This window comes from Sinocyclocheilus anshuiensis, unplaced genomic scaffold, assembly GCF_001515605.1.
Source record: "Sinocyclocheilus anshuiensis isolate Anshui unplaced genomic scaffold, SAMN03320099.WGS_v1.1 scaffold306, whole genome shotgun sequence".
NCBI classification, from domain to species: Eukaryota; Metazoa; Chordata; class Actinopteri; order Cypriniformes; family Cyprinidae; genus Sinocyclocheilus; species Sinocyclocheilus anshuiensis.
In genome coordinates, this window is record NW_015544175.1 from 1,941,134 (window position 1) to 1,951,995 (window position 10,862).

The window sequence follows — 10,862 nt, forward strand, 5'->3', positions numbered from 1 at the left end:
GCAGACATTTCATGAAGACCCTAAAGAATCATACCAACTTGTGGAAAATGGGCATCCGATGTCCCCTTTAAGTCTATCAAGTAATATAGAGTGACACACTGTGTCAAATGCTGCACTCAGATCTAACAAAACCAAAATGGTATGGAGGTATATAGATGGTCTTAACTTTATCCACAAAAATAAATAAATTAAGAAACTTGTTACACTGCTGAATAGAATAGCATGTGGGTGACTTATTTAGTTTTAGAATTTTGTAAATAGTCTTAAAAATCTTGTTTGGATTTGCAGCACCATCACTTATAATGTGTGAATAGTATTCAGCTTTTGCCACCTTAAGGGCCTCACTGTACTGAATTAAATGTACAGTACATCATACATGAGCTTATGGACAGTTTAGCCAGATTTTTTTGTATTGCCGCTCAAGTTGCCTATTTTTAACCTTGAGTGCCCTAAGCTCATTTGTATACCAAAGGGATGATTTCATGAATGAGACAACAAGTTCCGTCCTAGGAGCAAGGATATCCAAGGTACATGATAAAATGGAATTGTAATGGTAAACAGTATTACTTGTTGGATGCTCTAAACTCAGACATGAAAAGCCATCAAAATCAATATTTTTTACATTTCTAAAACAATAAAGAGTTTATTGAGACAAAAGTCGTAGTTAATAGTCAGTTAACAGTGAAAAATGGACCTTAGAATAAAGTGTGACGAATGTTTTAAAATGCTGCACTAACCATTGACCTTAAGTTGGTATTTCTTCTCTGTTATACCAGCATCATTGACGGCCATGCAAGTGTACTCCCCATTATCCAGAGGGGACACTGAGGCCAGGATGAGAAGTGTGCCATCCTCCAAAATAGACACACCTGGCTCATTGCCTGTCAACTCCTGACCATTCCTAAACCACTTTATCACTGGCTCAGGAGTGCCTGCAACAGTAACGATTAATAAATATATGAAATATTCACAATATATTTGTGATATTGAATTAAGCAACATAGTGAATATCATAATAATTTAAATGCAATTTTAACCATTACATTTCCTCAAAATAGCAAAAATAGACCAGTTTCTTTCCTTCTTTTTTGCAACTTATTAGTACGACAGTGTTGTTTATTTCTATTTAACTCATATCCATGAATCACTGCAAAATATTTGAATGAACTGATTCAAAATTTTGATCAATAAAAAAAGAATTAAAATAAGGTTATAAAAACAGTATTTATTTGGAATAGAACTCTTTTGTAAAAGTCTTAACCATAATTTTTGCTAAATTTAATGCATCCTTGTTGAATAAAACTATTATTTTCTTTAAAAAATATTTTCAAATGGTAGTTTATGTAGGAAATACCTACTATATAATGCTGTATATAAATGACAATTATTGCATTTAATTCCTTAGTTATTATATTTAACCAGTGTTTTAGATATTATGTAAAATATTTTTTATTAAACACTTTCAGAGTCATTTCAGAGCAAATAAATACATTTCACATTGATTTGGTGTCACTTTTAGTTATAGTACAGTTATAGTAACAGATTTACACTGTTACTGGTGACCTTGATGTATGAATGGTGATTTCTTATGATTCAGGTGCAGGTTCACCTTTGGCAGGACAGGGGAAGGCAATCTGCTGGTTAGCCACTCTCTCCTGTAAGGGGCTATTGAAAGGGGGCTCAGAAACCTCCACCACAGGAGGGACTGTGGAAGGATAGAGACAATACATGGGATTTGTAGTTCATTTAAAGTCGGAATGGCTGTAATCACAATTGTAAATGCCAATATCTGTCTGACCTTGCACATGGAGCTGAATAGTGGCTTCATCTTGTCCAGCGATGTTGGAGGCCACACAGGTATAGACGCCCTCATCCATAAGTCCCACCTGATTCAGAGTCAGAGCTTCATCTGAGATCTTGTACTGAGACCCATCAAGTACAGTGGAGCCATCCTTCAGCCAGGACACAGAGGGTTCTGGGACTCCCTGTGTGACACAGGGCAGGTCTATGGCATGTCCCACCTGCACTTTCATGGCACGAGGACCTGCATGGATGCTGGGAGGAACTGAGAAGGTAAAATAAGAGAAAGGTGTATTGGGAGGAGAGTGAAGATGTACAGTATGTGTTAAATCTATGCTGTAATAATACCTTCTTTCATAACGTCATTTGGAGCTAATAAGGCATTGGTCATGCACAAAAATAGCAACCTGTCCTTATTTGCCCTTGGACGTTACTGAAAATTTTCTCACATTTTATTTTGCTGTTAATCTTCCAGATGAGACATTTGGTAGCGGTGATAAATCAAACAGCACATTCCCCTTTGCTGTAGCTCTCATTTCTCAGACTCATTTCTGCTAAAGTATCTGCTTACAGTCTTACGGAAAACTATAATCCAAGATTAAAATGACTAAGAGTTTAATTGTAGTCATCATAAATACCTCCATTCCAGTTTTCACTTGCAGATGTTTCTGAGTGTACTCTGAAAACAACTTGTGTTTATGAGACTCAATAATTAATATCACGCTTTGCTCTGAGTGACTAAGGCACAGCTGATCTCTCCTTCAGTACTTTCTCATACATTGCGTCAAGCCTGCTAAATCTCAAAAGTGGGTGTTAGGAGGTCAATGAACACCATTTGGCCTCTTAACCCCCATGTAAACACACTCACGTGCAGTCACTGCACAGCAAATAAACAGATATCTAAGTGTAATAAATATAAACATCTCTATCGGTGTTCATGCATCACAATACAGTTTATGTTAATTGCAGTTCATCTAAAAAAAAATTCTACTTTTCTAAAAACATCTAAAACCTTAAAAAAGATGAATATACCTGAGAAACAACACTGCACTGGACAGTAAGACTTGTGTTTTGAAAGTTTCATAATCTTTAATCCAGTTAAGTTTCTTACCCCATTGGTGGTCTTTGGTGTTTCTTCTTTTAATGATTAAAGCAAGCTTGTTTTAACAAAATATATATTTACATTTATTCATTTAGCAGACGCTTTTTTGCAAAGCGATTTACAATAGAGGAGCATAAGTAATTTGTCACAGAGCCAACAGTAGTTACAATATGCGCCGCCATGTTCAATAGAAACCTAGATCAGGACACATGCTAGAGCAGAAGTGAAATGCAGAGAAGCAAAATATATTTTTTAAATGTTTTGTTTTGCAAATACATTGATTAAGGGTTGTGGAGTGGTTTATCACATATATAAAGAGGTCTGTTAACAACCCAAATAGTTGATCTGTTATCTGTTTTCTGTCACCAATGGTGATATATTGCATATTATATGGTTATAGAAGTTTTATTTTTGGATTACTTGTCCCTTGTGCAGTTGTGCAAGAATAACGAAGCAGAAGATTCTACCATCATCAGTTACCCCTCTCAGAGCAGTTACATCATCTGTTTAAACAGAGAGTCAGTTTCCAGAACTTGCTGCTTTTACAATCATCTACTATTTACACAGTCATGCTGTGTCCGAAACTGCTCACTAAATCACTACTTCATCCTTCAGTACATAGTGAATGCCACATGTGAGTGTCTCAACTCACTCATTTACAAAGCATGTACAGGCACTACTGTGCATTGTGTATGATAATAGTCACGTCATGTCCTAAATGTGAAAAAACAAATACTTTTTTTTAAAAAGCATATGGATGTTTGAACACTAATTTGTGTCAGATATGGTAAAAAATGGTACCTGTCTGAACAAAGCCTCAGAGACACATTGATCATAGGATGGACTACCCAAAAAAAACAAATGACAAAATTATTTGGATGTGTCTGTCCTGGTAAACAGCATACCAGCATGTGTGAAATGTAAACATGTGGAGGTACTTACTTGTGTTGATTGTGGTGTGTGATGTGAAATTGACTATCAAATATGCAATAATCAGTCATTTAATGATGCTCATGCATCGTTGTTTTACATGCGGTTTTCTGACAAAATATTTATTTTATAGTTGTGGGTACAAGCAGAGCACTTGAAATCAACTCAGGATGTGTTGAACTGATTGAAGCCCAATGTCACCGCAAGACTGAGGCAAGATGATGCATTTAAACAGATGGGACCTGTATTTTAAGACCCCTGGGCTGATGTGTGCTCATATGAACTTCAATGGCATAAAACTGTTGCTGCTTTGATAAATTTCACATGTAAGCGTAAATTGCAAGAGCATCCAAGTAAATAAATGTGATCCGTTTCTCTTACCCAGCACACTGAGTTTGATCATCTGAGTGAAGTTTCCAGCTATGTTGGTAGCCACACAGAGGTACATGCCACTGTCCGTCACGCGTGTTTCTGTGATTCTCATGGAGCCTGATGGCAGCTGAATATGTCTGGTTACAATAGGTTACATACATTAAGGAACGAGAAGAAGAGCTGTTCTTTTACAGATGTGAAACCACACAGGTGCTCCTGGTTTACACAGAAGCTTCCAAAATGATACCTCCATTTACTTTTATGGTGAGCTGAGAAAGGAGAGTTTAATTAATGTGTAATTATAATCTGACTGCAGTCTTTCTGCCTTTAGGCTGTACAGTAAACCCTGTTTTTCAGCCCTTGAAAAACAATACAGAGAAGAGCAAGCTACTCACATACAAGCTTAATAGTGTTCAAAAGCATGTAAAATAAGATTTGATTCCATACACTAGTTGAAAAAGCATGCATGCAAGCTTTTTTTGTGCACATATCATGCTTGTTGACTTAATTTTCTGATGACTTCTAGTGACGCAAGTGTGAATAAGTGAGTGACCAACTAAATTATACTATTGTTTAAAAGTCTGAGGTCGATGTGAATTTTTCATGTTTTTAAAAAAGGTCTCTTATGCTCGCCAATGCTGCATTTATTTGATTAAAAAAATACAGTAAAAAAGGCAATATTGTGAAATATTATAACAATTTAAAATAACTTTTTTTTATTAAAATGTTTTTTATAATGTAATTTATTTCTGTGATGGCAAAGATGAATTATCAGCAGCCATTAGCCCAGTCTTCAGTGTCACATGATCCAAACACTTATGCTCAAAAGCATTTCTTATAATTATCAATTCTTTATATTTATCAATATTTATCGATTCTTTGATGAACAGAAATTTCAAAACAACATTTATTTGAAAAAACTTTTTGGTAACAATATACTGTAAAAGTCTTTACTGTCACTTTTGATTAATTTAATGCATCCTTGCTGAGTAAAAGATTTTTTAAAAATCTTACTGACCCCAAAGTTTTGAACAGTAGTATAACTGACTATGTATACATGCACAAGAATATTTTGATATGAATGTTCAGAATGTGGATCTGAATGTGAATGTGAATATCTGCATGATTATAGATTGAAGATGATTTTATTAAGCGTTTAGGAACTTCTTTTCATGCATAAGTACATCTCATAAATCAATCATAGTAACAATCAGGAAATCACTGTATGTTCACATTTATTATCATATGTATTCATTATAAATGAGGCTTTTACATAAGTGAAACTGATACCTATTAGAGAAGGGGGAGATGAGCTGCTTGTCTTTGGCCCAGGTGATGATGGGAGGAGGCATGCTCTCCACCTCACATGGCAGTGTGACATCATCACCCACTTTTACCGACATCTCCAACAGCTTGCTGTAGTTATTTTGCATCTCTGTTCCACCAACGCCGCTCAGCCTGGGCTTCACTACATGTTTACAAAGACATACAGTATGCAAGTACAGCAGGGTGAGATTGGAGGATGCACCAAACTAATAAACAGGAAACAAACAAATAAAGCACACACAGAAATAATGAAAACACAAGAATCAAAACCACAGAGACAGGTAAAACAGAACAGAGCAAGTAGATCAAGCTGCTCTAACCGTAGACGGTGAGTTGGACCTTCCTGGAGCTGTATCCAGCAGCGTTGGTGGCTGTGCACACAAACTCGCCAGACTCTTCACCGCTGGGGGAGACAATGTAAAGACTGCCATCCTCACCCAGAGAAAAGACAATGCCACTCAGATCCAGCAACTCTCCTCGCTGAGGAAACATTATCACACATACATATAGCAACATGAGGGTACAATGTAAGGCTGAAATGGTGAGACTGATAAATTACAGAGGACCTGCAATTTCAGTGTTTTTATGTAAATGTAAAATTTGAGAGTTCAAAAGATTAAATGAGCTCCTAACTAAATAATGTCATCAGAAAAGTTTTAGGATTTAAAAAAAAAAATCACTAACATTATGCTAATTGAAATAAAAAAAATATGAAATTACAATTAAAAATTACATTTAAAAAGAAAACACTATGCAATAACCAAAACCAAAGCATGATGGGCTCTGTGCAAGAATCAGTATTTTCTCTCAGAATCCCACTGTGTGAGCATGTGTGTGCCAAAGACAACATTTACCTTAGACCAAGTGATATCTGGTTTGGGGACTCCATGTGCACGACATGGCAGAGAAATGGGTGTCCCCTCAATGGTACTGAACACTTGAGGGCCATGCTGAATAGTGGGCATCACTGGATAGAAAAAATATGTTGAAACACTTTAGGATTTTTATTAAATAGAAAGTTCAAAAGAACAACATTTGAAATAGAAATATTTTGTAACATTATAAATGTATTTACTGTCACTTTTGATCAATTTAATATGTCTTACTGAATAAAAGCATTAATTTCTAAAAAAAAAAAAACTTTGAACAGTAGTGTATTTGAGTGTTTATGTTTTCGTTTTTCATCTTACCATAGACATTTAGTATAGTCGTACGGTTACTGGATCCCACCACGTTTTCGGCCAAACAGGTATACTGCCCCCCATCCTGCTGACTGACCCGTTCTATATGTAGACTACCATCACGTCTCACAGTCATATATGGACTTGATGTAACCTGACAAGTGGTCACACACATGCATACATTTAAATCACATTTAATCATTGTGATGTGGAATTACTTAAAGACAACATGAAATGCACAGGCCTCAGGGCCTTTGAGTTTGTATGTGTTAACTTACTAATCCATTGTCATGTAGCCAGTGTCTCTCAGGAAGGGGGTTTCCAGCAAGTAACACACAGGGGAGAGTGACCTGCTGGTCCTCTATCACACTGACCACTGTTGGATTCAGAGCTATCAAAGGAGACACTGCACACAAAATACACACATTAGGATGGTGATATAGTTTCATTGAAGTATTACAGAGATAAACAATACTGTTTAAAAGTTTGGAGTCAGTAAGATTTGTTTTTTTCAAAGAAAATAATACTTTTATTCAACAAGAATGCATTAAATTGATCAAAAGTGAAAGACATTTATACAAAAGATTTCTATTTCAAATAAATTCTGTTCTTTTGAACCGTCTATTCATCAAATGTTTTAAACATTGATAATTATAAGATTTTTTTCCTGAGAAGCAAATCAGCATATTAGAATGATTTCTGAAGGATCATGTGACATTAAAGACTGGGGTAATGGATGCTTAAAATTCAGACTTGCAGAATAAATTAAAATTTTAACTAATAATATTACAATTTTACTGTTTTTACTGTATTTTTGATCAAATAAATGCAGTCTTGGTGAGCATAAGCTTTTAAAACTTTTAAAAAATCTTACAGACTCCAAACTTTGAACAGTAGTGTTTATGAAAATGCTGCAGTTTCTGAAAGATAGTTTCAATATGTTAGTTTTAAAAAAGTCCACCCATTACATATGCCAAATTTAGCTATTCACACCAAAACCTGAGGTGCATCCTATGAACCTTTACCCTCAAGACGAGAAAACAGATTTTTAAATCATAATCCAAATTATTTTAGATGGGATTCTCCTGATTCAATCAGACAGAGGATGGATAAGTCTCCACTGGAAACACTGACACAGAAAACTCAGTGGACTGGCCACACCTCTGATGGTTTGCTTGTTAAATTTCCATGGATACCTTGGAATACACATAAAAAGTGTCACTGAGGTATTAGAGCTTAGCAGAGTAGAATTATAGGACGGCTGAGACACACTGCAAGACCACATTAGTGACCTTTATCTTCAACTTGGTGTTATGTTGTTTTTACAGGACCACAAAAAAACAGTCACTCCCTCACACACAGAGATACGCCTGCACTGGAGACACTTCTGATCTCAGTCTGTACTTCAATATGAAAAAACCAAATGACCCTTGATGAGGATTTTGCGATTATACTTAGACTTTGAAGCTTTCAGTGTTTATATGAGTCATAGTGTAAACTGTGGGGATCGAAAATGTGTTTCTTTTTGCCCTCTTTTTAAATATACACATTAGGTTATTTATTTAACCTATTAAACTACACAAATATGTACTCTGATATTATAGAGAAGGGGAAATTTTCTCATACGTTTCACTTATTTTAGCTAAAATCTGGCCTTATATCAGGCCAAATGATATTTTAAAGGGTTAGTTCACCCAAAAATGAAAATTCTGTCATTAATTACTCACCCTCATGTCGTTTCAAACCCGCAAGACCTTCGTTCATCTTCAGAACACAAATTCAGGTCTTACGGGTTTGAAACGACATGAGGGTGAGTAATTAATGACAGAATTTTCATTTTTGGGTGAACTAACCCTTTAAAGTTTCAGCAAAAACCTTGGAATGAGCCATTTTCTTAGATGCATGTAAAAGAGGGTAATTTTTTTGCCAGCCTCACATGTTGAAGCAGGCCAGTGCGGTAAGGACTCAACTGATTGACGTCATCCTGTGGGATCAGAACTCATAGAGTAGAACTTCACAGATGCTAGAAATGGACTGTGAGCCACTGCTGGGTCTCCAACTCTTTGATCAAAGACAAAAGTATGAAAGGATGCCTGAATTCCTTTGATTCTCTGAGGGCAAAGCTGAGTATTTGTGTATGTATTCTCAAAGGCATGCACGCATGCATGAGCTCCGTCGAACACATACAAATGCATTCATTTAACATCTACAATGTAATTAAACAACCTCAAATACATAAACGGAATCTAATAACCAAAGTATACACACTGCAATGCATTATGCATGTTTTAGTACTCACATCTGGTGTGGTATATCCCTCGCCACAGAGAATGAATTTGAACTTACTCTGGTTTTGGACTTCTATTATAACATCCTATCTCTCTTAACCAAAAACACATGTACCACTGAGCCTAATAATTTCAAATGGACTCAAACATCAAACTGAGCTTCTGAGCACCTTGCAAACTCAAGCTTATGGGCCTCAGGCCAAGAAAATGTACATGTGACTAAGATAAAGGAAGTGCAAAACAATTAATATCCCAGAGCAGCTTTTTCCCTCTAGTGACCTGCTGACAGACGGATCAGCATAAACATTAAACATATGCTGCAGTTATGACTGAACAGTTTTTTCAGATATCGTACCGAGTCCAGTAACAGTAACTTTGGCCTTGGCCTGGATTTTGCCAAAGTGGTTTTGAGCTTCACACACATAGGTGGTCTCATCCTCTATCCAGAGGCCTAAAAGGCAAAGGACAAAAAAAAATCTATTAAGAAATGCAACAAAAGAAAAATATTTACAGTTTTAATGCACAAAATGCTAAATTTAAAAAATAAAAAAATCTCTTTATTTAGGCATTTATTAAAAAAATGAATAAAGAAAACTGGTATTTTAAACAGGCCTAGAGAGAGTGAAAGTAAAAGGGAGACACTAACCGGTGATGAAAAGGTCCCCATTAGTTTTGTGAGTGACAGTACTGGGACCGCGATGCTGAGAGAAGAGTTGGACGTTGTCCTCTCGTCTCCATGAGAGTTGGGGTTTTGGGTGGCCTTGTGCATGACACGGCAAGGTGATGTTTGTGCCGATATCAGCAGACAGATCTGAAGGCTTTCGTGTGAACTGAGGAGCAGCTGTGGAATACAGAATAAAGAACAAAACAATAGTCTGATATATTTATTCATACAGTAGGGGTCTTCAATAGGCAGCTGAAGTCAAGTCAACTTCAATCAAAGCTAAAAGAAACTAAGGTTCATGTAAATGTTTCACAGGCCCTGCTACATTGAAATGCATTAAAAATATACAACCTTGTACATAATGATTAATGGTTATGCAATTTAATCAGAGGATTTTGGAAGTGGGGGAACCCTAATTCAAATGAAGGGTATGTAATATAGCCTTACAGCCCACGTCCAGAGTGATGTACCCCTGTGCTGAGCCAGCTGAGTTTATCGCCACACACGTATATTCTCCTGCATCTGTGTCCTGAGTCTGCTGAATGCTCAGAATGCCACGCTGAGGGTCCATACTTAAAACTGCAGATGGCTTCAACTGCACGTCACCTGAAGATCATACAGTACATTAGGGATGATGGTATCTATTAAAATGGAAAAATGACAGAAATGCGTAAATGACAGAAAGATGTCCACAAGTTAAGGAGCACACTAGCTGACCTTTGTACCACAGGATGTCCGGATATGGAACTCCCGTGACCCTGCACTCCAAAATAGTCATCTGTCCGAGACCGATCAGCAGGTCAGAGTGAGGGACTGTCACCTGTGGAGACTCTACAGAGAGGCAAAGATCACAGGAAACTTAATTAAAGACTAGCATATAACCACAGGGGTGGGACTGAATATGTCAAATGTCTCACTTATTTTAAGTTGTGAGAAGTTGAGCATTTGAGTAAAGTTGGTCACTATCTTAGACCTATAGTTTGGGATTTATTGCTTTCATTTAGTGGTGTTACGCAATTGTTCTCTGTACTGACCGATGTAGCTGACGATGGCAGCTTGAGTGTCTGTTCCTGCAACATTACTCGCCAAGCAGCCGTATGTCCCAGCATCCTTCAGCCACGCGTTCCTGATGACCAGTGTGCCATCAGGGGTCATTCTGTGCCTGGGTAAGAAGAGTACAACAGACTACAGTAAAAGCT

The 10,862-nt window shown here is 36.8% G+C and overlaps 1 protein-coding gene across 1 annotated transcript in view; it reads right to left on the reverse strand.

Moving 5' to 3' along the window:
• The window catches only part of LOC107696172 (hemicentin-1-like), a 93,986-nt gene that overhangs the window by 42,649 nt on the left and 40,475 nt on the right, over nt 1-10,862 (reverse strand). Inside the window, exons 13-26 of the mRNA XM_016496389.1 lie at nt 10,698-10,832; nt 10,381-10,494; nt 10,111-10,269; nt 9,646-9,840; nt 9,355-9,450; nt 6,990-7,117; nt 6,721-6,865; nt 6,385-6,497; nt 5,851-6,010; nt 5,495-5,672; nt 4,214-4,341; nt 1,799-2,065; nt 1,610-1,705; nt 738-932 (exon numbers count right to left, since the gene is read on the reverse strand). Coding sequence (XP_016351875.1) covers nt 738-932; nt 1,610-1,705; nt 1,799-2,065; nt 4,214-4,341; nt 5,495-5,672; nt 5,851-6,010; nt 6,385-6,497; nt 6,721-6,865; nt 6,990-7,117; nt 9,355-9,450; nt 9,646-9,840; nt 10,111-10,269; nt 10,381-10,494; nt 10,698-10,832 — 2,109 coding nt within the window. The remainder of the gene's footprint in view (nt 1-737; nt 933-1,609; nt 1,706-1,798; nt 2,066-4,213; nt 4,342-5,494; nt 5,673-5,850; nt 6,011-6,384; nt 6,498-6,720; nt 6,866-6,989; nt 7,118-9,354; nt 9,451-9,645; nt 9,841-10,110; nt 10,270-10,380; nt 10,495-10,697; nt 10,833-10,862) is intronic.